Genomic DNA, 25,573 nt, shown 5'->3' on the forward strand with positions numbered 1-25,573 from the left:
GGGGATGCAAAAGAGATGCTGCTACATTGTGGGGGTCCCCAATGCACACAAGAAGTACCCCAGTTCCCCAGTGCCAGGAGCAGGCAGCGGGTTCCACCTTCCTGCATGTTTCTCATCATGGATGGAAGACACCAGTGGGGACCAGGCTTGCAACAGCAGGATCCAGGAGATATGGGGGGAATAAAACAAACCCCATCTTCAGTAGGACCTTCCCAGTGTATCTGGGACAGCCAAGCCCTGGCTGAGAGCAGCAGGTCCAAGCTGAGATGCAGAGTGAGATCATCTCCGAAAATCTCTCCCACGCTCTGCCACATAGCCGGGAAGATTTTTTTCAAATTCCTTCCCCAGCCTTCTAGATGACGAGCTTTGGCAAAGGCTACTTTGTGATGCCTGTGCCCTGCTGTACCTGTTCTCTGGGCCTGAACAGGGGGAGGGAGAGAAAAAAGGTGATAAACCACATCTAACAAAATAACCCCCAGCCCCAAAACCCCCAGCTCAGAGTGGGGTTCTGGCAAGGGACACCTGAAGTGAACCGTCAGTCCCGAAATAGATCTGCCTCAGAGGGCAAAAGGCAAATTGAATGAAAAATAAGTTACTATTTTTGAAGCCTGAATCCAGTTGTTATGGCAACCAAAGCCTTGAGCATCGTGCTGGGGAATGGCTCCAGCCCTGGCACTGCCTCCAAACCTGGCAGACGGAGAATCACAGGCAGCTGGGGGCTGCTCCAAGATGGGATGTGGAGATGTCCATGCTCACACCACCCATACCCCACTGGGATGTGCCCCTGCCTGCACAGCAGCTCTCCTCGTGTGCTCTGCCCATGAGCCCACCTTGTTTTTCTTTCCTCTCCCACCCCTTGTGCTCTCCCCACTTCCTTGAGTAATTGTAATGATACTAAGGACAGACTCCAAGATTCAGGGGTACCTGAATGCAATGGGGTTTTTTTAATGCCACCAAAACAGGGGGATCTCACAGAGTTTCCTTTAGTGGAGGAATGGCTCGTGAAGCCCAGGGATGCTTCCTTCCTTCCTGCCAGTCTCTTCTCTGGTGACCAGTGACAGGACCCAAGAGAATGGTATGAAGTTGTGTCACGGGAGGGTTAGGTTAGATATCAGGAAAAGGTTCTTCTCCCAGAGGGTTGTCGGGCACTGATCAGGCTCCAAGGCTGGCAGACCTTAAGAAGTGTTTGGACAACGCTCTCAGCTGCATGGTGTGATCCTTGGCATTGTCCTGTACAGGGCCAGGAGCTGGACTCGGTGATCCTTGTGGGACCCTTCCAGCTCAGGATATTCTCTGATTCGATGGAGGAATCTGGTGACACTTCTGTGCATTGTGCCCTGATGATGGGTCCCAGCAGAATCCCAGCTGTGAAGGGTGTGAATATCCACACCTTTGGGTGTGACAATGCTGGTTGGGCTCTCCTGGCAGGGCACACTGTAATCCCATTTCCCCAGGGAGGGATGTTTTCCTGCATATTAAAATGCCAGAGATAACTGGTAAGAAAAGAGACAATTTGAGATTAAAATCTGCCATCAGCAGGAAAAGTGCCCCCGGGAGAAAATTAGCTTTGGACGGGTAGGAGTTACAGGACACATGGATGGGTTGGCAGCAGGTGTAGCAGAACCAGAGCTGAATGTGGGGGACAGTGTGGGGGGCAGCACTGGCAGCTCTGGGAGGCTCTGGCAGGGTGGCCACAGGGCACCAGGGTACTGGGGCATGGCCACTTGGGTTTAAGCCATTTGGAGGAGTCTCCTGGGCAGCAGCTGGATAGTGGTTAAATGTGGGGGACCCCAGGGAGTCCCTTATACCTCAGGGGGCTGATGGGGGAAGAGGCTCCATCACTACCCACCACTCCATGTGCATCACTCATGAACCCTCTGGGACAAAGTGGCCCCAGAGGCACAAATGCAGCAGCTCTTTTCCCAAGGTTCACTCTTTACCAGACCAATCTTTTGATTTAGATCTCGTTTCCAGACATCCCTAGTTCAGTTCTTTTCCTTTTTTTTCTGCATTTTGTGCTCTCTCCTGACAAGCTTCTCCCTGGATCTGGCAGCCCAAGAGTCCCCTTGCTCTGAAATCCAGAGAATCACAGAATGGGTCAGGTTGGAAGGGACCACTGTTGGTCCTCTGGTCCAAGCAGGCTCATCCCAGAGCACATGGCACAGGATTGCATCCAGACGGTTCTGGAGCACCTCCAGCAAGGAAGACTCCACAACCTCTCTGGGCAATCTGTTCCTGCAAACTGAGGACCTGCAAGTAGCCAGAATCAAGATACTGCACACAGAGAGCTCCCTGGAAGAGGCTGCGAGGACCAGGGTCATTGACCCACGTTAAGGGGTTGGAATGGATCGACTTTAAGTGGTTGGAATCTACCTTAAGGCTCATCTAATTCCAACCCCCTGCCATGGGCAGGGACAGCTCCCACTAGCCCAGGTTGCTCCAAGCCCTTATCCTGGCCTTGGAACATTCAGGGGTGGGTTATCCACGACCTGCCTGGGCAACCAGTTCCAGTGCCTCACCACCACCATAGTAAAGAATTCCTCCTGCACATCTAACCTGTATTTCAGTTTGAACCCATTACTCCTTGTCCTATCGCTACAGAGGCAGAATCCCCGCTCCAGCTGCCCTGCAGTCCCCCGTTCGGACACTGTAAGACACCCACTGCTGTGAGCTCTCCGCGCCCCTTCCCTCCTCCATCTCGAACAGCCCCAACTTTCCCTCCGCTTTTCCCAAAGCCCGGAGCCCCCGCGCTCATCCGCTGAGCCCCGGGGACATCCCGTGGCACGGAGCGGAACTGCAGAGGCTCGGACGGGCACGGGGTGCGACCCTGTGGCGAGCGGCACAGCGCGGTGGTGGCCGCGGACGAGCTGGGGACACCGGGGCAGAGTTGGGGACAGCGGGGCAGAGCTGGGGACAGCGGGGCAGAGTTGGGGACAGCGGGGCAGAGTTGGGGACACCGGGGCAGAGTTGGGGACAGCGGAGCAGAACTGGGGACAGCGGGGCAGAGTTGGGGACAGCGGGGCCGAGTTGGGGACAGCGGGGCAGAGTTGGGGACAGCGGGGCAGAACTGGGGGACAGCGGGGCCGAGAGGGGGACAGCGGGGAGGAGTTGGGGACATCGGGGCAGAGCTGGGGACAGCGGAGCCGAGAGGGGAACAGCGGGGCCGAGAGGGGGACAGCGGGGAGGAGTTGGGGACATCGGGGCAGAGCTGGGGACAGCGGGGCCGAGTTGGGGACATCGGGGCCGAGTTGGGGACAGCGGGGCCGAGTTGGGGACAGCGGGGCCGAGTTGGGGACGTCGGGCGGACAGCGGGACCCCCCCGTGTGTCTGCCGGTCACCCATCCAGGCGCCGAGCGAGGCGGACCCTGCTTAGCTTCGCAGAGCGCAGCCGGTGCTGGTGCCGCTGCCGGCGCATGCGCGGGGGCCGTACGGAGGCCGGGAGGGCGCAGGCGCGGGGCCCGCTCGCCGCCCGCCGCGTAAACAAGGGCCCGGCGGGGATGCGGCGGGGTCGGGGCGGCCGCGGCTGAGGGGCGCGGCCTTCCCGCGGGTCTCCTCGTCCTTCCCCCCCGCCGGACGGGGGCGGCGAGGGCCGTCCCGCCATGAACTTGGCCGGGCAGAGCGGCGACGCCGGCAGCGGCCATCTGCTCTTCGCCAACTTTAACCAGGACAACACGTAAGGGAGGGTGAGGGGGGTGGGCTGAGGGGGCCCTGAGGGGGCCTGGCCGGGGCAGGGAGGGCGTGGTGGGGTCCCCTCTGTGCCGCCCCTTCCCGTGGCGGGGGGTTCCGCTCTGGGGCCGCCCCTTGCCGAGGGCTCGGGCCTGGAGCGGGGCCGGGGGTGGGAGCGGCCCCCGTGCCTGGCCGGGTGTGGGGACAGGCCCGACGGGCACTGCCGGGGCTGCAGCTGTTCCTTCTCCCTCGGAGCTGTTCTGCTCCTACATGGGAGGCATCGCCCGCTGTCCCGTTGGGAAAGCGAGGGAGGGAGCGCTCCTGCTGCTCCTTGGTGATGTATCTTCGTGTAAGGCCCCCCTAAGACCTCGCAAGTCTTCCAGGAGGTTCAGAGACCATCCTCCTCCACCTCACACCGATCTTTTCACGCAGCGGTTTCGTTTTCACCCGCTGTGTTGAAGCAGCGTGCCGTGGGCTTGGAGGTGGTTTTATGAGCCCGTGCTGCTTTTGGTTTTGATTTTGAGAAAGACTTTCTCTGATCTTTGAGACTGCATTTCTTTAAGCTTCAGGTGGTTTAAGCTGCACGTCTTGCAAATGACTTAATTATTGCAAAATGTTTAGATTAATTAGTGCATATTACTTTTTATATGGGGTATTAAAAAGCAATATTTCTAATTTAAGAACCCCCTATTAGTTGGGATTGGAGTGCTAAAGATCATTTGAAGAAAGATTTGACTGCCTTCAATACCTGAGAGATGAAATTGGGGGGTAATAACCGAAAGAACTCGAGAAAGGAGGAGTTTTGATTTAGGAAGTGAGTAAGAGGAAGTGATCTCAGGTTGGCATCACAGAACGTGATCCACGTGCGTGGTGGAGGGTTTTTCTTTTAACAACTTGTTCTTTTTATAAGCACCACTATCTTGGCCTCACGAGGCAGATCTGTGACTGTCCTGTAGCACGTGGGAGTTGGGAAGGTGAGAAGGTCATTTCAGGTGCCTGCCAAGATTGAGAAGAGTCACATCACAGCAGGAAACACTGTCTGCTTTTGTAGGTGTTGTTGGGGGTGAAGGGATGAGCAAGTGGAACTGGACAGAGTTGAGACAAGAGAGTTTAGCAGTAAATAACTTATGGTAAATGGTGGGTGGGAGCAGTAGCCTTTTGTGTGTTTGTAAGTAAATCATTATCCATATATTGATTCAAGCCAGAGACTTTTGCAACTACTTTTCACGTTTTTTCACTGAGCACCATACAGAGCTTGCTCTGTCATTGTACATGTAAAACATTCCCAGGTTTTGCTCAGATACCATTCATTTTTTACCTCTTACTGGCAAAAAAAAAAAGTCAATAACTGGGAAATTTGTCACCTCGTTCTTTTGCAGTTTATAAAGGTCATTATAGAAGTTTCTGAAGTTCAAGTGTGCTATCCCACCTGGTGATCTCGAGGTATTGGTATTTCTCCTGAAAGCCCCTGCCCATTTTCAGTTGCACCTTCGCTTTGTGGAGATTTGTGTGTACTTAAAGATCACTGAGCTGTGACTAAAACCCCACTTGTTTTGAACAGCAGCAGCACAGAACAAACCAAACAGGACAGAAGTAAAAAGATACACATGGAACAGACTTACCTAAGTCTTTTTTTGGCTTATAGACCTTTAAATCTTTCTTCAAGGAAGAGTAAGGGAGTTTTCTTTTTGAGTTTATGAGGAGCAAAAAGGAACAACTGGCTGATGATTTCTTTCCTCAGCTATGTGGGCTACTTGACTACTTTTCCCATGTCATTTTCATAAATAACTAAAAAGTATTCTTCAATTTCAGTGGTAGAGCTGATTATTTATTTTATTCAGCATTCTAATATCTATTGTGTGAATAAATTACTTTAAAAAAGTATTATTTATATATAAATCACCTCGAGATCAGCTGGTGAGAATTTTGGTGATGCATCTTTTATGTGACCCAGATCTGGCCCGTTGGTCTTTCTAATTCCAAGTCTTGTGTTATTAGATCTTTTGTGTGATTTTTGAATATTTGGGAATTTCAGGTATCTGTTACAGAAATGACAGAAATATAAAAAGTTCATATTTTCCTGTTCATATTTTTGTCTCAGAATTCTGAGAGTAATTTAAAGGATCACTTACTTTGAGGCAAATGAAGTGGTTGATGATGTGGAATAATCTCTTATTAACAGTGTCTCAAATAAATCTCTCCAAGAAAAATAGCAAATATAAAACAAGTTTTGCAGGTGCCTTTGTGAGCAACTCCTTAGTGAAACACCTGTTTGATGGGGTAAGTGGCCCAAATAACCAAGTTACATTCAAGTTCCTAAACTGAGTAGAATTTACTGGTTGTGTACATTCTTTTTGATTTTTTTTTCTTTTTCCCTACTCTTGGTCTCTTGTGTGAACAGAGAAACAAGAAGCCAGTTCTCTGGGTTTATAGTGTCCTATTCTGCATATTTAGGAAATGAGAATGTACCAGGTGAGAAGAACTGAAAAGACCTGATAGGAGTGACTTACACTTTCCCATGCCAGGCCTCAGAAACCTCACCTGTTTCAACTTTTGCAGGTAACTGGAGCCCTTCTCCAGACAGGCAAGGTAAACAAATGCATATTCTTCCAGGCAGTATATGAAAGACCAGCTTTGTTTATGTCTGCTCAGTCAGAGAGCTACATCAGGCTTTAAAGTGCTTCAGTAATTAGAAAAATTGCTGACAGACAGAACTGGAAAATAAATGACATGGGCCCGTTGTTGTTATTACATTTAAAGCTTTTCCCTTCACTTTAACAAGGTGCCAGTTCCACTCAGAGTTACTGTGTCTTGCTTACCTGCACAGCAGAACCAGGTGCCTTGTGCTGGGAAAAGATGGTGCTTGTTACTGGTGAAATAAGGATCAAGTTAACTTTTCCTTGGTTTTATGGAGTGGGGAATTAGTTACTCTCTCCTGTGGGAAGATGAGTTTCATGGTGGCTCTTAGTCTTGGGAAACTGGATTGCTGGTAGTTAGAAGAACATTGTCATCATAAAAGTTGCTGTTCCCTTTCCCAGCTGTTGCAATCCTGGTGACTGAAGCAGATCTCCTCCATCCTGCTTTTGGTTGCTTGTTTTTCCCTTGTTTTTCCCAGATTAACTTGTTTTCAGTGCTCATTCCCAGGCTGTAGGTAGTGACATTGGCTCTTGGAACAGTGTCTACATTATTGCAAGTGTTGTCTTGCCTGTTTGTCCCACATTGCCCTGAGCTTTATTTACATGTGAGTTTTGAATTATTGGCTGGCACTGGAACTCTGCCTGAAAAGACTCCACCTGTAAGGCAGCAGAAGCATTTGGTTTGTGGCTTCTCTTTGATACAGTGTTTTCCTTAAGTAAAAACACAGGGAAGGGTATTTTCAGAAGATGTTGGTGTGCTTGTTTTGGACCCAGCCCTTTTCCCCAGTGAATCAATCCTTGCACAGCTCAGCATGACTGGCATTCCCTGATGGAGCTCCAGCTTCCAGATCAAAGTGGAGTAACCCATCAGAACTCAGAGTCCCAGCCAAACCACGCAGGGGAAGCTTGTGGGGGATCTCAGTGCTAGGTGGGTTTTAGCAGTTGGAAATCTTTAACAATGGATACTTGGGAAGAAAAACACGAGTGCTGTTTGTTTTACTTCTAACAGAACTACTAATACTGAGCACAGATACATTTGTGAAAAACTAAAGACCTTACAGACTCACTGAGGCTTTAAAACTCAAAAGGGAAATAGTAATGGATTAGAAGTTTGTAACTTTTTATGCAAAACATAATTTCAAGATCTCAAAGCTTGCATATGTCTATGCAATAGGTAAAACTTTCAGTCTTTCAATTGTTACACAGATGTTCCTAGAGAAGTACCTTTGGAAGTGCTTAAAAATGGTGTTCAGATTCAATTTACAAACACACACCCCCCAAAAAATCCAACAAACAGCCACCCCAAAGAACCTGCTTGTGAAATAATACAACTGGACAGACTGTAAAGAAGTTTTAGTCACCTTTTTTAAAAATAAGTAATTGTGTGACAGCATTTGGAAACTGCAGTCACTGCACTTTTGAAAACATTCCTGATGAAATGCAAAAGGAAAACCTCATGTTTGGACTTCTAAGGAAAACACTGGTGTGTGCCTTAATTTTCAAGGACTTCTTCAGGCTCTGCCTTTGTTTGTGTGTAGAGCTACACGGGACAGGTACCAGTCCATGTGTTTCTGCTTTCTGATTTAATTTGGACTTTTATTTCCCAAATAAAACAACTCCATTCTACACTGTGAGTAAACTCTTAGAGCTGAAAATCTGCCCAGCATCTTCGTGCACCAGAATTGTGTTCAGAGTCCCTTCCTGAGGGGTGTTTCAATGTCTGTAGCGAACAGCTTGTGGTGGGAGGAACAAGGGTTGGGTGCTGAGCGTTCACTCCTCTGCCTTTGTCTCTCCTCAGGTGTCCTTCACCCGTGATCCCTGAGGACAGGAGAGCTCTCTATCCCAAGGAGGCTTTAAAGCCAAACACACAACAAAATAAAAGGAAGGAAAGAGCGGTCGCGTAGCTCCTACGCTCAGGCAGGATAGCTGAGAGAGACAAACGTATGTTGGGTTCCTGCTGGTGTTGCAGTGGGCACAGCAGCTCTGGGACAGCCAGGGGGGCTGTTCCTCAGCTCCTCACCACTTGGAAAGGGCTCCTGACCATTTGGCCCAGGGGTAGTGACACTTCCTTGGATTGTGGACTTGCTGTTGTCCCAGCCTAACGATGTGTGTTAAGAGCAGGCACGGTCTGCTTTTGCTGTAGCAATTTAAGTTTGTGGGATTTCTTACAAGAGTAAGGGGAGAATCTCCTGTGGGTTGTCAGAGCGTTGCTGACAAAAACATTGAATGTATGAATTTCTGTATCTCGCTTTTGTTCCAAATAATCATCTTTGATATTGAGACATACCCATAAGATGGAATGGCTTTGGTTTCAGCAGACATTTCAGGGGGTGGAATAAAGCAAAGTACATTTCCTTAACAATTCCTTAGCAATTCTTATGTAATTTCATTGATTTTTCCTTTATTATATTCCCATCTTCATCATAAGGCTTTGTTCACAAAATGTTTTGTCTGTGGAAATTTACATTGGTTTTGAAATGAGGTGGAACATTAGTATAATGAGACTGTATCATAATGAAAGCAGGTTTAATTAACCAGTTATTTAAAATAGTAATGCTTCTAGAGTCATGTTTATGCTGCAGCTGCAATTGATTTTAATCTTCGAGAGAGCTGCCCTCAGTAGGATCTTTCTGATTAATGCAGAATATTTCTGATTAATAGTTGAGGTCCTCTGCGATATGGAAAGAGGAAAACTGGTTTTCTTCCTTCTGTATGTATATTAAAGAAGCAAAAGAAAACCTGTAGAGTTCTAATCCATCTGAAAGAACTTGCTTCTAAAGAGCCAGAGAGATTGAAGCAGCTGATTTCCCACTTTGGGTGAGTGCACTTAGAGAGAGTGTCAGCATCTTCAGATGGGTGTGTGGAATATCTCACAGCACTGTTCTCCTGTGAGCCTAGTTTTAATTATTTATGGCAGTCACTCTTGGAAATACTATCAAGATTTATGTAGTCTTGGATCAGACTACAGTGTTATCTCTGGAGAAAGTGGGTAAACAGAGTTTCATAAATCATGGCTGTATTGATAATTTTGTACTGAGGAGACAACCTTGATGATGAAATAGCTCAAAGTCTACAGTCTAAGGTGTGTAATAGAGGCTGCACATAATAGAGCTGAAAAACCCACGTGTGTAGCATAATGTTAGAAGAAAAAAGGCAATTTTGGGGAATATTTATTTTATTTTCAATTTCAGCCTCATCAGCTTTTGAAAATCGGTGATAATAAAGCGTAACATCCACGTTGTAAAAGGAGCTTCTGACAAACTGCAGCAGCTTCTTGCTGGCCACTGTCTATCTGAGCAAGAGCTGAATGGCTTATTGATCATATTTCTTGCCCATATGGTTGCACATTTTTTCAGAGGTGAGGTAATTTTGGCTGGATTCTTGTTTTGTGGGTTTGGCCATTTAGGCAGTTATCGAGTGTCTTAAGGGCTTCAGTGTAACATCAGTGCAGGGGAAGATGGGAGATGTAAATCATCATGAGCATGATGGTATAACTCAGCCTGGTGCCTTCTTACTACATACACAAAGCCTTTTTCCAGTAGTTTCATAAGAAGTAATTTGAGACTACATTAAAAAACCACCCCAACAAAGCAAACCTTCCAAAAGCAGAAATGCTGTTCCAGAAGGAAAAGGGGTTATTTTGCAGTTATGTTTAAATTTTGCAGTGGGTTTCATTATGCTGACCTGAACTGTTCTGTGTAAACAAATCATTTGTGGCTTCATCACCCTGATCCTGGTAGAAATAACAAAAAGCAGTTGCTGTGGATGGAAAGGTCTGTTCTCTGCTGCTGCATTTTGGCTTCTACTGATGATGATTTTTATCATGTATGCAACTCATTTTTGCCATTGACTGTGGTTCATTTAAATGAGGTATTGGTAGGCAGTAGGACAAGAAAAATGGGCTTCCTTTCTGGTTTCAGTGATGCTGTCAGCAAAGCAGTGATTCAGCAATATTCTGTATTTAAAGCAGTGAGTGCAATGCAGGAATCAGTTCTGCCTGGGAATACACTCCCAAATAGCTGCTGTGTGGAATTCTCTGGGAAGAAATCATCCTGTGTCTTTTGTGGATCGTTTATATTGCAAGGAGTCTTGTGACTCCCGTTTATTTTTAACTCAGTGGAGTGCTTGTTTACCTTTGCAAAGTGACAGTTTTAATGTCATTCTTTGTTAAACTTTCTTTTGAGGGAAGCCATAAATGATCTAAGAAAAGCTGATTCATTGCTTTGTTTTACCAAATTAGAGTTTGACTTTTTTTTTTTTTCACAGAATGTGGGTTTTCATTGAGTTGTACAAAAGTAGTTGAGGAAAAACACTGAAATGTTTTGGGTACTAATCAGACAGAGTTTGCTGAACATCCTGGCTTTGAAGTAAAATTAAATTCAGTATTTCTAAGGTGACTTAAGAGGAGCAGCAACAAAATTTTGGTTTATGGTTGCTACTCTAAGCCTAATATGCTTTTTTAATATCTTGGTTATTGAATCTTGGGAGGCTGACTGCTCTTGCCTGCTTGGTGCACATTTTAATTTGAAGGTTTAAACCTCCTCAAATACAATTTCTTAACTGGACTCTGTCAGTTATATTTTTCTTCTAGAAGAGAAGGTCATACCATCATACAGAAGTTGATTTTATAGCTTGAGATCTTAATTTCAAAGGGTAAGCCCCTTGAGGAACAAATTTAATCTTCTGAGTGTGTTGAAGTTTAAAAAGGGCTCACTTTGGGGGCAGGAGTGGAAAATGCAGAAAGAACATGAAATCCAGGAATCTGCATTGTATTCCAAAGGCAGAATTAATTGTTAGTGCATCTGAATTGTAGAGAATCATCTTGCTGAGTTCAGGAGGGCGTTTTTTGGCAGACTGACTGGCAGGGTTGGCTTCGAGCCTTGTATTGAATGACTTGCCACAATTTGGCATATTGGAATGTATTTTATTGGAATTTAATTAGTTTTTTCTTGTGTCCTGGCAGTAAGAAATATATGAACTGTAAGCATCCTAATGCACTTCTGAATAACTGTGTTGGCTGTTAATTTTCTTTATCTGTGGCATGAAATTGTCCTCCACTTGGGGAGGGGAAACAAGAATGAGCCATTGTCTGCTGCCTTGATGTGTAAAGACCTGCACGACAAGCTGAAGGTTTTTCTAGCTTAAAATTTAAGACCTGTCTTTGACTCTAACTGGAAAAGCAATTAAATGGTCTGTGAGCTAAGTGTGAAAATTGAGTAATGGAGGAAAGAAGGGTTTATAGTCAGTATTTAATGTTGCACTATTGTTAAAATCTGTTTAACATCAGTGACTGGCATCTTTAAGAGGGTGCCTCTGATCAAAGATTCCATATGAGCATTTGTAAGAGTGAGACCTAACAATGGAGGTGCTGGAACATCATCACATAAAGCCAGAGAAAATTAGAGTTGGCAGTCTTTAATTACTTTTTTTTTAATATGAAAACTCTTTTGGGATGGTTGGGGATGGTTACTCTGTAAAGAACAAAAAATCCCCAGACAGCCCAGTTTGAAAGGTCTTGGAGGTCACCTCTAATGATGAGGCAATGATGTAATTGGTTTGCATTACATTATTCCAGTCATCTTCCCTCCACACTAAAGCTTTTAGCCTGTGTGGAGAAATCACTGATGAGAATTGGGCACTTGGCTTACATTAGGCTGTGAACTCCCCTTTCATTAAATGTGGGGCAAAATTCCACACCTGAATTCTGTAAATCTGAATTTCTGTAATTCTGAAGCTGTTTGGCCTTTTCAGAGTTGAGGAAACTGTCTGTGTCTATGGCGGCTTTTTTTGGAAAAGCTTTTTACCATTTTCCTTACTGAGCTAACCCAGCTGGAGGTTAGAACAGGGTAAGAATCTGTCCAAGGGTAATCACAGATGATGCAGTTTGTGTTCCTGACTGGCTTGTTTCTTTTGCAGATCCCTTGCAGTTGGCAGTAAATCAGGCTACAAATTCTTCTCTCTTTCTTCTGTGGACAAATTAGAGCAGATCTATGAATGCAGTGAGTATCTTTTTCTTTATTTCTTTTATTTAATCCCCTCGGGTGGCTTAATGTGAGAAGAATAAGACATGTTTCATTTTTTCACAGATGGTGTAAAATTGACATAAGAGCAACCTTAAGTGTAAATATCACACAAATACACTTGATTGCTGAAAGGGTAAAGGAACATATTATTGTTCTCTATGCAGATTTAGCTGGTATGTTGTGAAATTGTAGTGGCTGTGAGAACTCTGCTTTTCTAATTTTATCTCCATTAGCCAAATTATGGAGCAGCTGGGCATAAAAATAATAATTTACTTCTGTGAGAGAGAGTGTCTCTTGGGTCTTCACACTGGCCATTGGGACAGGCAGGCACTAATATACCTTTGTCAAATAAGAAAACAAAGCCTTCATTATCTTTTTTGCTGTTGTTATTCCTAATGTTTGCTGTTAGAAAAATGCTTTTTAACATGATAGCTGCAGGTTTGCTCATCCAGCAGGGTGAATAATTCAGATGCCTGAAACTTCTCAGTACTGAGCACAGTGAAGCAGGATATGGGATGGAGGCCTGGGAGAGAAGTGGTGTCCTCTGTTTTTTGCCAGCAGGTGACAACTTCCCTTTTCTGAGGTGCTAATGAGTAAACTATGAATGCTGTGTGAGTGTCCTCACTTTGTTGTAAACCCCATGTGAGCAGGTGGCACCAATAACTGATGTCAGCATTTATAGTGAGATCCCATGACGGAGTTGTCTCAGACTCCATTCCCAGAGTGACCTGACCCTGTGGCATCTGGAGTTTGGAAATGGTGTGTGTGATTCAGGTCACCCATTGCTGCAGTGACAGCCTGGCTTTGTACACAGTCAATGGAGAGAAGTAGTTGGGAGGTTCAAATGAGGTACCTGTGGTCAGGTTAAATTGTGCTGCAGCTCCATCTTCCTATTTGAGTCATGGGCTGGTTTTACTGGTTAATAAGTGGCTTGAATTCCATTTCTGCTGTTGAGTTTAGGTACCTGACCTCTGCAGTATGTCAGGCACTTACAGCATCTGGCCTGATACCACCCCAGGAGACTCAGTGAGATGACTCCTGTTACACAAGACACTGAATAAATATACCAAGATGTCGCCTGCACTTTGCAGGACTGCACCTTCTAGGTAGTTTTTGAAAGAAAAAGTACAGATTGGATAAAATGCTGTGCTCAAAATCTTGCAATAAATTGATAAAGCAGCTGGAATTGGAATTTAGACCTGCTGATTTCCATCCTCAGACTGTTCTGGGATGCCTGTCTTGGTTTAACCTCTTTGATATTGTAAGATTTCTGAGTGTTAAGTCCATAAAAACAGGGCACAGAGTGTGAGGGAACATTTAGTGGGATCATACAATGGTTTGGGTTGAAAGGGACCTTAAAAATCATCTCACTCCTCCCCCCTTTCATGGGCAGGGCCACCTTCCACTAGACCTGGTTGCTCCAAGCCCCATCCAGCCTGGCCTTGGACACTTCGAGGGATGAGGCACCCACAGCTTCTCTGGACAACCTGTGCCAGTGACCACCCTCACTGGGAAGAACTTCCCAGTATCTAACCTGATTTCCCCACTTTCAGTTTGAACCCATTATTCCTTGTCTGTCACAGGAAATGTGATACAGAAAATGTAATGGTTTGGCCTGTGTGAGCCAGCCAACCTTTGCTCAAAGCAGATCTAAATATTTAGAGATCTTCATTTTTTTTGTATGAGTTAAATAATTTTCAGTCTTGGACTTGCAAACTGTGCTTGTTAAAACTTGATATGGGGGTGGAGGACTTCCTGTGTGCTGGGTACCTCCTTTCCAAAAGGCCTCCAAACATGTGCCTCCTGCTTCCCAGTTTGGTTTAATTGGTTCTAAAGACTTTGTGTTGTTTTGAGTGAGGACTGTTAAGGACCCCCCTCTTCTCTCCTGGATGATTGATCTGCCAGCTCTTGTGTAGGTGTCTAAACTAAACTACAGCATGTGCCCCAGCTGTCTTGTGTTTGAATGATTGAAAAGATGGAAGGTTTGGCTGCTCCCATCACTGACTTCTCCTGTGACTGTACAAATCTTCTGACTCCCTGCACAGTTGATGCTCCTGTAAAAACAAGCATTAGATTGGCGGGTGATTTAAGGCTTAATGAATCTTCATGTTCTTGGATTAAAAATGGAATAAAGGCACAGCTGATCATAATCTAGCTGGCTCTAACCAGCTCCTGTCTGTGATGCTACATGCTTGTGTTTATGAAACTAATCTTGTTATGTACTTGCTTGTTCTGCCCTCGCTGCTGGTACTTAATTTGTTTTGCAGTTCTTTTTGTTCTTGCAGTGTTTTGAATCTGAGTTCCCGGCAGTGCTCGGCTGTGTAGTGCAAAGCAGATAATACTAATAGGAAAAAACCCCTGTGAGTAACAGCATTGCTATAGGGCTTTAGTGCTGCTGAACTTATGATTAATTCAGGTCAGCTGAACGTAGGATGGGCAGTATAGCCTGAACGTTGCTGTTGGGGAGCATAAATTACTTGGCAGCTGTGAAGAGATTTTATCTCTTCTTCCTGTTAAAGGAAGACAAAGGACCAGAGGTGCATCCTGTATTTTTAAAGTGAATTTAATTAAAAGCCCATCACAAAGCCTTTCTCTAAAAGTAACTATCTGTATTACAGTCTTTTTATGGTGAGACTGAAGGATTATCAATACCTTTGAAGCATTTTGCTCGTTGAAATTTTTTCTTCTGACTGTTTAGTTCTTGGTATTACTACTCTTCCCTGTGTGCCTTCCCTGCTGCCCACCCTTCCCATCAGTGCAGCAGAGCACAGCACTTTTTCCAACGAATCTCTGGTGCTGTTCACCTCCTGAAACACGAGTTCTCATGTCTGGAGGAGTAACAAACCCCAGGAGCTGTGTCTGAGCACAGTTGTCCCTGCATGGGGAAAGAGGCTGAGCTTGTCTGGGAACAGGGAGCAGTCAGACTGTGGCTTTGGGATCTCTGTGTGCTGGTCTTCTGACTCTTGTAAAAGGATGTCATCGTTTTGAAGGACTCCAGGCTTAGATGGAAAGCTGATAACCCATCCTCTAAAATATTTGAGAGTCTTTATGTAACCAGTCTGATTCAGGGAACACAGACCCCTGCATTTCAGAGTCTGGGTGTACATTTACTGAAGCAGATTTTTGTGTTCCTTTTTCATGTGTTTTGTGTAGTATCAAGAAAGTGGAGAACAATTCCTTGAAAAGAAAGTAATTACCAAAATGCATTATCCCTATTGCATGAGAAAATTGAATTTTCAAAGCCTCTGTGAGCTGTTTTTTCTTCTCTGGAAAAGTACCATATTAAATACAAGATGTAGATAAAAGTCAATTATGGTGCGTAGAGTACTGAAAATGCGAAGTATAAACCTCCTCCTTTTCCATAAGGAGCTGTTTCTCTCAAAAGAATGTAGAACATTAAATATTTTGTGTTCTTTTTCTTGAAATAACTGCCCAGAAAAAGCACTTTGAAAGCAGACATGCCACACAGTGATGGCAGCATCATATGCTGAGAATGCTGAACAGAACTTTCTTCATGGAATTTCTGTCACTGGCGATGAGAACAGTGCAAGTTAATTATTTAATGTGTCTCTTGGCCTAAACAGAAGCCTTCAGAAACAAATTCTTTTGGCTTTGTTTTTGGGTTGGTTTTTTTTTTGCTGGCAGTTTTATGGTTTGGAATGTGTTAAGCATTGAGCTAATCCAGGGACTGACTCCTGAAAAATCTGTTTTGATGGATCAAGGCCAAAGGCTCAAGTCACTTGTCTTGATTCGGTAGCTGGTGGCTGTGGAAGAGCTGCAGAGCATGGTAGAACTTTCTCCAGCTTTTTCCTGCTGCCAGAACTGTGTCCACTGTGTCCCTGGGACTTTTGGAGAGGAGCTGCAGGGGGTGGGAGTGGGAAGCACAGATAATCGAATCCTAGAATGGATTGGGTTGGGAAAGGCCTCCAAGATCATCAGGTCCAACCCTTGGTCCAACTCCAGTCCCTTTACCAGATCAGGGCACTCAGTGCCACGGCCAATCTCAGTTTAAAAACCTCCAGGGATGGGGAATCCACTCCCTCTCTGGGCAGCCCATTCCAATGCCTGAGCACTCTCTCTGCAAAGAATTTTTTTCTCCTCTCCAACTTCAATTTCCCCTGGCAGAGCTTGAGCCCATCGTGCCCCCTTGTCCTATTGCTGAGTGCCTGGGAGAAGAGATCAACCCCCACCTGGCCAGAACTTCCCTTCAGGGAGTTCTGGACAATGATGAGGTCACCCCTGAGCCTCCTCTTCTCCAGGCTCTCTTCTGAAGTGTAAACTTGTGTGACACACGTTGGGCTGCGGGGGGGATCTTGGTAAATCAGCACTCACTGTGTAGATTTTCTGCTTTAAAAACCTGCCCTGAGTCCCACCTGGACTCTGAGCTGTTGTGGCAGAATATTTGTGGTGTTAGACTGTATTTTTACACAGACTGAATCTGATTCTATGATTTTCTTAGACAGTATTTGCTGTTGATGTGCATCATTCTTCTTCCCTGAAATCTCCCTCTGTGTTTTTCCCCGGTTCCTGTGGTTCCCCAGCTGACACAGAGGATGTGTGCATCGTGGAGAGGCTCTTCTCCAGCAGTCTGGTGGCCATAGTCAGCCTTAAAGCTCCACGCAAGCTGAAAGTTTGTCACTTTAAGAAGGGGACAGAGATTTGCAACTACAGTTACTCCAACACCATCTTGGCTGTCAAACTCAACAGACAGGTGAGTAGTGATTTTTGCCTCGGTGAAAACATGGGAAAGGGTTGTGGATCTTATTCTGGCACTTCCTCTGCTGGTTGGTGTCTCTTCCTTTGCTGGCAGAATTGCTATTTGAAATTTATTTGTACTTTTTCAACTGTGGCTTCTGTGTGGCATCTCTGTATTCCTATTTAATGGAGTATTTTTGGTTCTATGTTTATATATTTACTTAGGAAAATGCCCTGAGTAAGCTGGGCATGCTTTGAGTGGGAGGTTGGCCTAGAGACCTCCTGAGGTCCCTCCCAGCATGAATCATCCTGTGATCCTTAATGTGAGAGTATGTGAGACTGACAATTTCTGTTCAAGCCTGAACATAGTTATTTGTTCTTCTGTTTTTAAATTCTTCTTTGCTGAATTCTTGTCAAAAAATAAATTTTTAAAAATATCACTTAACTGGTGAAATTTTCAAGTACCTGGTAGTTTGCTGTGTTACTAAATCATCAGTAGGCTCTTCAGCAAACACAACCTTCTCTGTCCTCAGCCACTTCATTCAAATAGAGGGAATGGCATCTGAAGCAAAAAATTTTCTTAATGTCTGACCTTGCCCCCAAAAACTGAGTGTGAGAGGGTGGGATTCCTGTTTAAAATCATGAGGGAAACAGTGGCTGATTTGATAGGGATGTGGAGTTAAAGAAGGAACGTCTTGTTAGTCATCCAGATGATGTCAGCATTTTGTCCTTTCTCCCTTTTCTAGAGGCTGATAGTATGTCTGGAAGAGTCTCTTTATATCCACAACATACGAGACATGAAGGTATTACATACAATCAGGGAGACACCTCCCAATCCTGCAGGTATGTTGGTAGAACCCAGCAAAACTTAAAAGTGCTTTCTCTGTCAGTGTGTGATGTTCCCTACAGGGATCTGTATTGTTGTTAATTCCACCTTCAAGTAAAAGTAACAATTAAATACATGAGTGTTGTCTTAGAGCCTGTGTGTTTGATCCAGGGGAGCTGTTTGAGAACAAATAGCAGACTCTGTCTTAAGCTGCATCTTCCCAGTGTTTTGGTCTCCTGGAGTGGATGTGTTGAAATTTTAGAAAGAAGTAGTAGAGATAAAAACTAGATTTTGACAGCACTTGCTATAGTTAAAAGCTTTGTCAGGTTAGTTTAGGAATTGTGGCAGATGTGGGAATTTCTACTGTGTAATCAGTTATTTTAGCTCTATTGGTATTCTTCCCTTTCTATTTTGTATTAAATTTTAACTTATGCTAAATAGTTGAATATGTTGCAGGTTGACTCTGCTTATCCTTGTTCTGTTTGTTGATAACTTGAGTTATCTTTGTGGCACTCAAACACAGAAAGTTTTGCTGCTTGTCTTGGAATTTGCCTCTTTCTAATTCAGTCTCTCCATCCCTTCTAGGGTTGTGTGCTTTATCAATAAACAATGATAATTGCTACCTGGCCTATCCAGGAAGTGCAACTATTGGAGAAGTACAAGTCTTTGACACCATCAATCTGGTAAGAATCTTTGAGTGCTGATTCCATCTCTAAAGATGCAGGTTTTGGCAATTACTTAATTTGCTCAGAGAGGAATTACTGGACACTTTTAGGTTTCTATGCATCAGTTTGCAGTATCTGTTACAGCCAGGCTTCACAGAGTGTCAGCAAAAAAAATACAGGTGCTAATATTAAATTTAATGAGTTGAATTGGGTAAATGGGTGGAACAAAGTAATTCTCTTTGAATTGTCCTCCTATTGCTTGTACTCTCTATGCACACGCTTCAGTGATAATTTTATGTACTTGGCAGTTACTGAAACAAATATTGAAGCTGTTACCTGTAAAACATGGCCCATATTTGCCTTGAATATGCTTAAATATGCAGCCTTAAAGTGCACATGTGTATCTTTTAACCTGTGCTGTGCTAAGGTTCTGTTTTATTGATTCACTGCAGAGAGCTGCCAACATGATCCCAGCTCATGATAGTCCCTTGGCTGCTTTGGCGTTTGATGCAAGTGGTACTAAACTTGCCACTGCCTCAGAAAAGGTAAGTGGGATTTTGATTGTCTTACCAACAGTGATAAAAATCAAATCTATCACTGGGTATTTTAAGAATATTTATATGTGCACAGTTCCGTGTGCAAGTGCCAAAAAAGAAGGCTTAGTTACAATGGGAAGTCTAAGTTAAGGACTGTTAATGATATTTGACACAATTTCCATGCTGTGAAATACTGGATAATAAGGTTATTTAAATGAAACATTTCAATCTGGCTGTAATTAGGGCAATCCTAGAAGTCTTTCTGCCTTTAGTTCAGGATACTTCTTAGAAATCAGTTGTCTTGTTTTGATGCTGTCTTCCTAATGAACACAAGTCAGTTAAAGTCAGAATAGAGAGAAGTGCCTTGCCAGTCTTTGGCATGTGATGACAAATCGTTCATGTAAAATGTATAAATGAGAGAGTCTGAAGCCTCTGCTCTCTGAGTAATAAGCTTAGACTATAAAGGTGTAACTGATTGCATCTGATAAAGGCATAAAGACATCCAAGTGACTGCATTCTGGTACTTGTCTAGTGTGGTCGTTTTCATGATCCAATATGATAAGAAGAGCTGGTTTTGATGCACAGCTTGTTCTCTGCATTAGTAGCTCCCTCCTCTTGTTTCTGTACTCTTCAAACACATCCTACAAACAAGCTCAATAAATATTTCATGCAGTATCTGGGGTGCATCACGGCAATAAGTTAACAGCAAAGTGGTTTGCTGCTTCTAGTTGTACTCTGCTCACTAGAGCTAATACACAATGAATCAACTTGAAATGAAAAATGATTTATTTATTTTTTCTTTACAGGGGACAGTAATAAGAGTGTTTTCCATTCCAGAGGGACAGAAACTCTTTGAATTCCGAAGGGGAGTGAAGAGGTAAAGTTCAGCTTGGCTAATTACCTGAAGCTTATTCCTTATGGTTGATTTCCAGTATGTTCTGCAATTGAGCTGGCAACCTGATTTTTTGCCTCTTTTCATCTTCATTCATCCCTGCATCTATGCTTATAACAGTTTCAGCTTGAATGTCTTCCAATTTCATTCCTTTGGACTTGACTATTCTACAAATCAATCCTGTCAGAATTGTACTCCCTCTTGCCTTTTAAAAATTTATTGGTGAGGGAACTTGTTTAAAGTGGGTCACCTTCTGTAGGATATATTGTATTCTTGTGGCAGTTGGAGGCAGCACATCGAAGGTTCTCACTCTCTTCTAAATCCTTCTGGTGCTGTGGTCATTAATAGCCATTGTGAAATGGTGCTGTGGTTTGTGGCAGTACTAACTCTGTAGTTCTACTGCACTTTGTAGAGAGGCAAGACTGAGATCAGATTGTTACTAATTGATCCCCGTATCTAGTATGCATCAGTGTTGAACATAATTAATTTTGTGCTTGAATAGCTTCAAGAAGATATCAGAATTCAGAATGTTACTGTGGAGTTATTTTTTATTATTTGCAAAGTAGTGGTGACTGAGAAATCTGCTTAATTAAGCCAAATACTTTGGCTTCATTGTTTTTCTTCTTTTTTTTCCCCCCAGGTGTGTGAGCATCTGTTCGTTGGCCTTCAGCATGGATGGCATGTTTCTGTCTGCATCCAGTAATACAGAGACAGTGCATATCTTCAAACTTGAGACTGTGAAAGAAAAGTAGGTTTCAGATGTGCCTTAGCCTTTTGAAGGAAAGGCTTTAAAATTGATTATACTCGGCGGGATGAGTTCTCCAAAGTGTGGACAGACTCTTTTGAACACTTTTGTAAAGTAAAGGGCATAAGAAGTCACTTATGAATCAGCAACTGCAGCTGAGCTGTGTGCTGTTCTCCCACTGAGTAGAAAAGGTGCTTCTGCCAAAGAGAATTTGGCCATCCTTGACAAGAACATGGAGCAGTTTTAGCATTTTCAGTTAGGTTTGTTTTGCCTCCTCTAGCATCCATACAGGAAGAGCTATCTCAGCAATGTCTTCCAACTGCACACAGAGCTTTGAAAGGCACCAAGTTGTAAAATATTCCTATTTACAATTTGAGAGCACAGTCTTATTAGATTTCTGTGGAAGTCGTTGGAAACAATGATTTGCTTAGTGATAAACAGATTAATAAAATCTCAAAGCATAACTCTGTCCTGTAGATTCTGCTCTTGTATAATGAACATTATGAAATGCACTCTTCTATGCAGAAGTATCAGTTTACAATCAAACATGCTTAAATAACAGGCTGAGGGGATTGTAGGACACACTGTGCCCTGTGGCATAAATGAAGTGTGTTAAGAGTTCTCAAGGGTGTCAGTTATTTCTGAAGAGAAACAAATAGCTGCTTGATATCTTTAAAAATGTTTCAAAGTGTTCACACACTTCTCTCTAAGGTGAAGGCAAAGTCAGTCACTTTTCTCTTCTGACTTGCAGACCTCAGGAAGAGCCTACGACCTGGACAGGTTACTTTGGGAAGGTGCTGATGGCCTCAACAAGCTATCTGCCCTCTCAGGTAACAGAGATGTTCAACCAGGGTAGAGCCTTTGCTACAGTCCGTCTGCCCTTCTGTGGGCACAAAAACATCTGTGCACTTGCCACGTGAGTACTGAAATGGAACCTGCTTTCCCCACCCTGCTGGGTTGTTTGGGCTCTGGAGACTGAACATCACCCCATCTGCAGCAGAGCAGGATCACCTGCAGTCATTTCAAAGCCTCTTCCAGTTTAAGAGCAATGTGTCAGAGCTGACACCTCGCAGACCTGTGAGGGGCGGAGAAAGGGGAATAGTTGCATGGGAATAGCCCATTTCCAAGTGTTGTTTAAAGATGTCTTTTAATTTTGAAAGGAGAATGTTGAGAACAGACCCATGGGCTTTTATGGCATTTGCTTCCCTTAGTGCTATTGGGAGTGATACTGTGTGTTGTTAGCAAATTGCAAAATTAGGCAATCCAGCCTAACCATTAAAGAAGTCTTTGAAAGCAAGTTCATATAATTCTTGTCTCTAAAACAGCGTAGCGTTCATTAAAGTTAATTTTTAGGACTAAATCTAATCTTTTATGCTGTCTTCCTCAAAGGCAGGTCCCATTTGGCACAGCTACCAAAGCAATAAGCTGAGTAGTAGTAAACTTATTTTGTGGGGGTTTTATAGTTTTTATGCTAAATTGACTTCATGTCTGTACTCTCACTCCTCTGATCTCAAAGCACCCTTTAAGCAATAATTAAGCTTTGTAACATTTCTGAAATAAGTAAATCCTTCCCGTTAGAATATTTGTCTCTGGAGTGGCACAAAGCTTGATAACAGGATGGTAACTTCTGAATCTGTTTTAATGAGATGTATATAATTACTTGATTCTTGTGAATTCCTGTTAGCCCCAAATGTGGTTATGCCATAATTTTTTAACATGCAGTTCTTTCCTGAGTGCTCTAACTGTTAACAGCACTCCCTGTCCAGGAGCAGGAGTGTGGAAAATAATGCTGTAAAGTCATAGAATAGTTTAGGCTGGAAAAAAACCTCTAAGATTGAATTCAACCACTAAATCATGGGAAGGGAGGAGAGTGTGCTTTCTTATCTTATATAGTAATTTGTTATTTATCTGTTCACATTAATCTTTCCCCTAAACCTTTCTAGAATCCAGAAGATCCCTCGTTTGTTGGTGGGAGCTGCCGATGGGTATCTCTACATGTATAACCTGGACCCCCAGGAAGGAGGTGAATGCACACTAATGAAGCAGCACAAGTAAGTCCATCTTAGCTGAGGGTTGTTGCATTTTATTCTTCAAATCCATTTTGTTCTTAAAACTTTTCCAGAACAGAACTAAGTTTAACTTAGAACAGCTCATTTCTTTAAACTAATCTTCTTCCAGACCTCTGACATGAATGAGTAATTTCAGAATCCCCCTGAGCCTTCCTTCCAAGTATCCACTACACTAAGCTCCGTTTTACCATCAGAAACTTAACACTGTCTGAGTGCAGCGAGGGATCAGTCGCTGTTCGCTGCGTGATCCTGTTTCCTCTTGGCAGTTTGAGTTGAGTTACTTAAACAAGAACTTGAAACGACTGACATCATCCTCTTCATCAATAAATGAAGTGGATACAAACATGAGAAAGAGAAGTTACTCTGACTTCACAGAGGGGAATCTGGCCTATGAAATTATCTGTGTTCTCTCTCTGCATGTGTCCTTATTAAACTTCCTTGCATATAGGCCAGTCAGCTAATGTTCTGTAGCAGAACATACTGTGCAACTGTAGAACTACTGTCTAACTGTAGAACACTCACAGAAATATGACAATGCCCTGTGTTTTTCCATAAGGTTTGACAGGAAGAGCTAGGGTAATATAGTCAATTTATCAGTCACAGAGTTAAAGACAGGAACTCATTATGATAATTTAGGTTTGCAGCTTTGGTCAATCTATATTAATGGTCAAAAATCATACATTTATCTGAACATTTTAAGGCATGACCTCTGGTTTCTCTTACAGATGAAGTGAAGCCTCATAAAGGGAAGGCTTTGTCACGTTCTTAATCTCTGAAATGCTCTAATACTTTCTCTAGAGGGTTTTGTAGTATCTGTGTATGAAGCAACCACTTCTGTGGTGCACAAAGACAAAGGCAATCTATAATACTGCTGACTGGAATAGGGTTTTTTTTTTCCTAGTATGTACTAGGATTTAGATCCTGATGCTGTGTCAGAGCCAAACATGGTGCTGATGAGTCTTTAAAGTGTTGTCAGGTGCTTTTTTGTGAGGCCTCTGGAACGGAGGGACCAAGTCCCTCCTGTTGCGTTTCTGTATATTTAATTCTTGCACATCTGAAGAGATATTTTCCTGTAGCTGCCAACTGAAGCTGCACTGTGCCCAGGTAGGTCACCTCCCCAGATAACCTCTCTGTGCTTGGCAGGCTCGATGGCAGCATGGAGCCAGCCAACGAAATTCTCGAGTCTGCATCCCACGACCGGCCGTTGGTGGCGCAGACGTACAGTGCCGCTGTGACTAAAGGTACATACGTGCCTTCCTCACCCACAAGGCATGGTAAGGAGAGGGCTGGGAGTGGGGCAGGGAGCACCTCTGCGTGTTGCTTCATTCTAGATGGCTGCGTGAGCTGGTCCACGTCAGCACGGAGCTTTGCATAACTGCGTGTGCGGTGTGGAGCATTGGTGAGCAGTAGGAGGAGAACCCCCGTGGTGCACAGTAGCCTTCTGTAGATGGATCGCTTGTCTTTGCTGCTCTCTGGGTAGAATTTTATCTTGAATTGTGGTTGATTGCTGTAGTGATAGTTTTAGTACTTGCTCAATGATTCTTGAGGTGCCCTAACACAGTTATTATTTCATACAGTTCTGCACCGAGACCTTGTGCAAAGCATTTGAATTATAGCCCCCCTCCCTTCTTTTTTTTTTTTTTAGCAAGGTTGATAAATGCTGCAGTTGTTCCTTTATGGGAACTGTGACCTTATAGCCTGATTTGCTGCTTTGTTAAATCGAGAAGATGAGATTTTGGTTAATGCTGCAGCTCTTCAAGTCAGTGGAGCTTTTGCCAGCTCTGGCACTCAGGGTAGAGCCTCACTGGAGAGGAAGGACAGTCGACACATATCACATCTCTACTGCACCTGCAGCTGTAATGCATCTGTGGAGACTGAAAAACAGCCTGCCCAAAGCACCAGTATGCATTGCACACACACAGAGGAGCTTAATTTTGGTCATGAATTGTTCTTGGCTTGGAGAAAAACAGTCATGAAACAGTCATCATAAAAGCAAACATAGGGTGGCAGTGAAACTATTTCAAGTAATGCCTGCTGCTTCAGCTCTACTCATTCACTCTGGATCCAAGCCTTAGTGTGTTGCTGCTGATTGCCCAACTCCTTGTTCCTTTCTCTCCAGCCTATACGGATGACCTGGGTGCTGTGGGTGGAGCTTGCCTGGAAGATGAAACCAACTCACTTAGATTGGATGAAGACAGTGAGCATCCCCCCATGATCCTTCGGACAGACTAAACTTGGACCTGTGAACTCACTCCTGAAGCAGAGAACACTGGCTTGATGTTTCTTGAGGAACCTCGTGTTATGCTGCTATGAACTTTGACATGAGTTGGGAGAGAGGATGACAGACTCTTACAGTTTTAAGTCGTAGCTGTAGTTCTAATTCTATACAATTGGAAAAATATATGGTTTTCAATTCAGTGGCTTTTAATCTTGCTTATCTATTTTAGCTGTGTCTATTTTTTTTTGTTGCCAAAACCTGCTGTTTGTGCAGCCCTCAGAGCCTACTAGCTTTGCATGCATTCATGTGCCAAGCAAGCATAGGAGGGGGAGAGAGAGAAGCCACTTTATAACAAACTCAAGTTTGTATTTTTTTTATATATGTACATAATATTTAGCCTATATAAAGAAGGAGTAGAGAAGTGGTTCTGGAAGCTGAGACTGGTTCTGCACTGACAAAGGTCCAAATGGTTTCCTGTGCATGGGCTTGCAGGCATACCTAGTGACTGACATGCAACCTTTCAAATGCAATGGCCTGTTTTTTTGGGTTCTCCCTTCCCTTTCCTGGACCATTTTGTTAATTAAAATTCCTTCTGAATGTTG

The 25,573-nt window shown here is 43.9% G+C and overlaps 1 protein-coding gene across 3 annotated transcripts; it reads left to right on the top strand.

Annotated features, from left to right (window-relative positions):
- Window positions 1–3,412: 3,412 nt before the first annotated feature.
- On the top strand, window positions 3,413–25,573 carry WIPI2 (WD repeat domain, phosphoinositide interacting 2). 3 transcript variants are annotated; one of them, XM_071570714.1, is made up of 12 exons: window positions 3,413–3,673; window positions 12,219–12,301; window positions 16,867–17,036; window positions 17,767–17,863; window positions 18,432–18,529; window positions 18,964–19,056; window positions 19,854–19,924; window positions 20,580–20,687; window positions 21,436–21,600; window positions 22,628–22,735; window positions 23,897–24,027; window positions 24,873–25,573. In XM_071570714.1, the coding sequence occupies exons 1-12, from the start codon at window positions 3,600–3,602 to the stop codon at window positions 24,983–24,985; spliced, it is 1,311 nt and encodes a 436-aa protein (XP_071426815.1). In that variant the 5' UTR covers window positions 3,413–3,599; the 3' UTR covers window positions 24,986–25,573. The 3 variants fall into 3 exon arrangements, with proteins under 3 accessions (XP_071426815.1, XP_071426817.1, XP_071426816.1); XM_071570716.1 differs by having other exon boundaries at window positions 23,897–23,994; XM_071570715.1 differs by lacking the exon at window positions 3,413–3,673 and adding an exon at window positions 6,141–6,225.

Source organism: Pithys albifrons, chromosome 16, assembly GCF_047495875.1.
Source record: "Pithys albifrons albifrons isolate INPA30051 chromosome 16, PitAlb_v1, whole genome shotgun sequence".
NCBI classification, from domain to species: Eukaryota; Metazoa; Chordata; class Aves; order Passeriformes; family Thamnophilidae; genus Pithys; species Pithys albifrons.

Excerpts from the sequence above, each read along its gene's own strand:
- WIPI2 (XM_071570714.1), top strand. The coding sequence starts at position 3,600 with ATGAACTTGGCCGGGCAGAGCGGCGACGCCGGCAGCGGCCATCTGCTC. Across the intron at positions 18,530-18,963 it reads TCTTTGACACCATCAATCTG|AGAGCTGCCAACATGATCCC; the intron begins GTAAGAATCTTT and ends GATTCACTGCAG. Across the intron at positions 22,736-23,896 it reads ACACTAATGAAGCAGCACAA|GCTCGATGGCAGCATGGAGC; the intron begins GTAAGTCCATCT and ends TGTGCTTGGCAG.